General features: G+C 38.8%; 1 protein-coding gene across 4 annotated transcripts in view; it reads left to right on the forward strand.

The window, feature by feature from the left end:
• Positions 1 to 1,051, forward strand: part of esyt2b (extended synaptotagmin-like protein 2b) — a 35,005-nt gene that overhangs the window by 30,224 nt on the left and 3,730 nt on the right. For all 4 annotated transcript variants that reach the window (XM_032504105.1, XM_032504106.1, XM_032504107.1 and 1 more), the window contains one exon: positions 109 to 258. In XM_032504105.1, coding sequence (XP_032359996.1) covers positions 109 to 258 — 150 coding nt within the window. The remainder of the gene's footprint in view (positions 1 to 108; positions 259 to 1,051) is intronic.

Below are 1,051 nucleotides of genomic sequence, written 5' to 3' on the forward strand. Positions count from 1 at the left end.
TGTGTGTAAACAATTAAGAAAAACTGTATATATATATTTTTAAAACAACATGCACCACATGGTGTAAGTAGTTGTCTTGTGTTAAAGCAGATATTTCTCAACTCACAGGTAAAAGACGACAAGCACAAATGCACCCTGGGTAATTTGACGGTGCCCTTAAGCAGCCTGTTGGGGGAGAAGGACATGACGATGACCAAGTGCTTTCCTCTCAAGAACTCCGGACCCAGCTCCACCATTAAACTGAAGATGGCCCTGAGGGTAAAGATGGACTGCATCACTTCTTATCATACCGTATGCTTTAGTGATGTAAGAGTTCAGTTTCTCAGGCAGAGGATACAACAGATTCATCAGGTTCATGATCTGCTGATGATAACAGAATGGCTGCAGTTGAATGGCACAGGACAGAATTAATGTTGCGGTAAAGCACAGTGTTGAAGTACTAAACAGCCTTAACAGCCCTCCAACACCCGCTACACCTTGCTGTCAAGGTTTCTTCACAAAGCTCATGTGCAGTCTACAATGATAACAGTGGCAGTTTTAATACTCAAAAACCTTTGTAGTACTTTTTTTTATTTAAACAAGAAGTTTCTAAAAAGGGTAAATATGCACATGATGGCTACATGTATGGTATAATGCCAGGAAACTGAGACTAGGTCACATGTATAGCCAGAAAGTTAGCATACCTACGGGCAGTGTATAGGTTATAGCCCTATGCATTTTTTGGGTTGTGGGTTGCTTCACAGAAGGGAAGGTCCCCTCAACCAAATGACCAATAAATAAATAAATTCAATTAAATAAAAATGAAAATCTTCATACTTCTTCCCGATGGTATCTTTCCATTTACATAAATGTGAGATGTCTGTCACTGAAATTTCTCGGATTCAATAAAATTAAATACAGCATTAAAAAAGAAATTGCAGTTTGAACAATTGCGTTGACAATCCACATCTACAGAAGACGATTTACAGTTTTCAAGTAACTACTTTCTAGTGAAGAGATAGTTTCTATGAAAACGGTCAAACAGTGTGGTCTGTGCAAACCACCCCAGTCA

This window comes from Etheostoma spectabile, chromosome 22 (assembly GCF_008692095.1).
Source record: "Etheostoma spectabile isolate EspeVRDwgs_2016 chromosome 22, UIUC_Espe_1.0, whole genome shotgun sequence".
Lineage (NCBI taxonomy): Eukaryota > Metazoa > Chordata > Actinopteri > Perciformes > Percidae > Etheostoma > Etheostoma spectabile.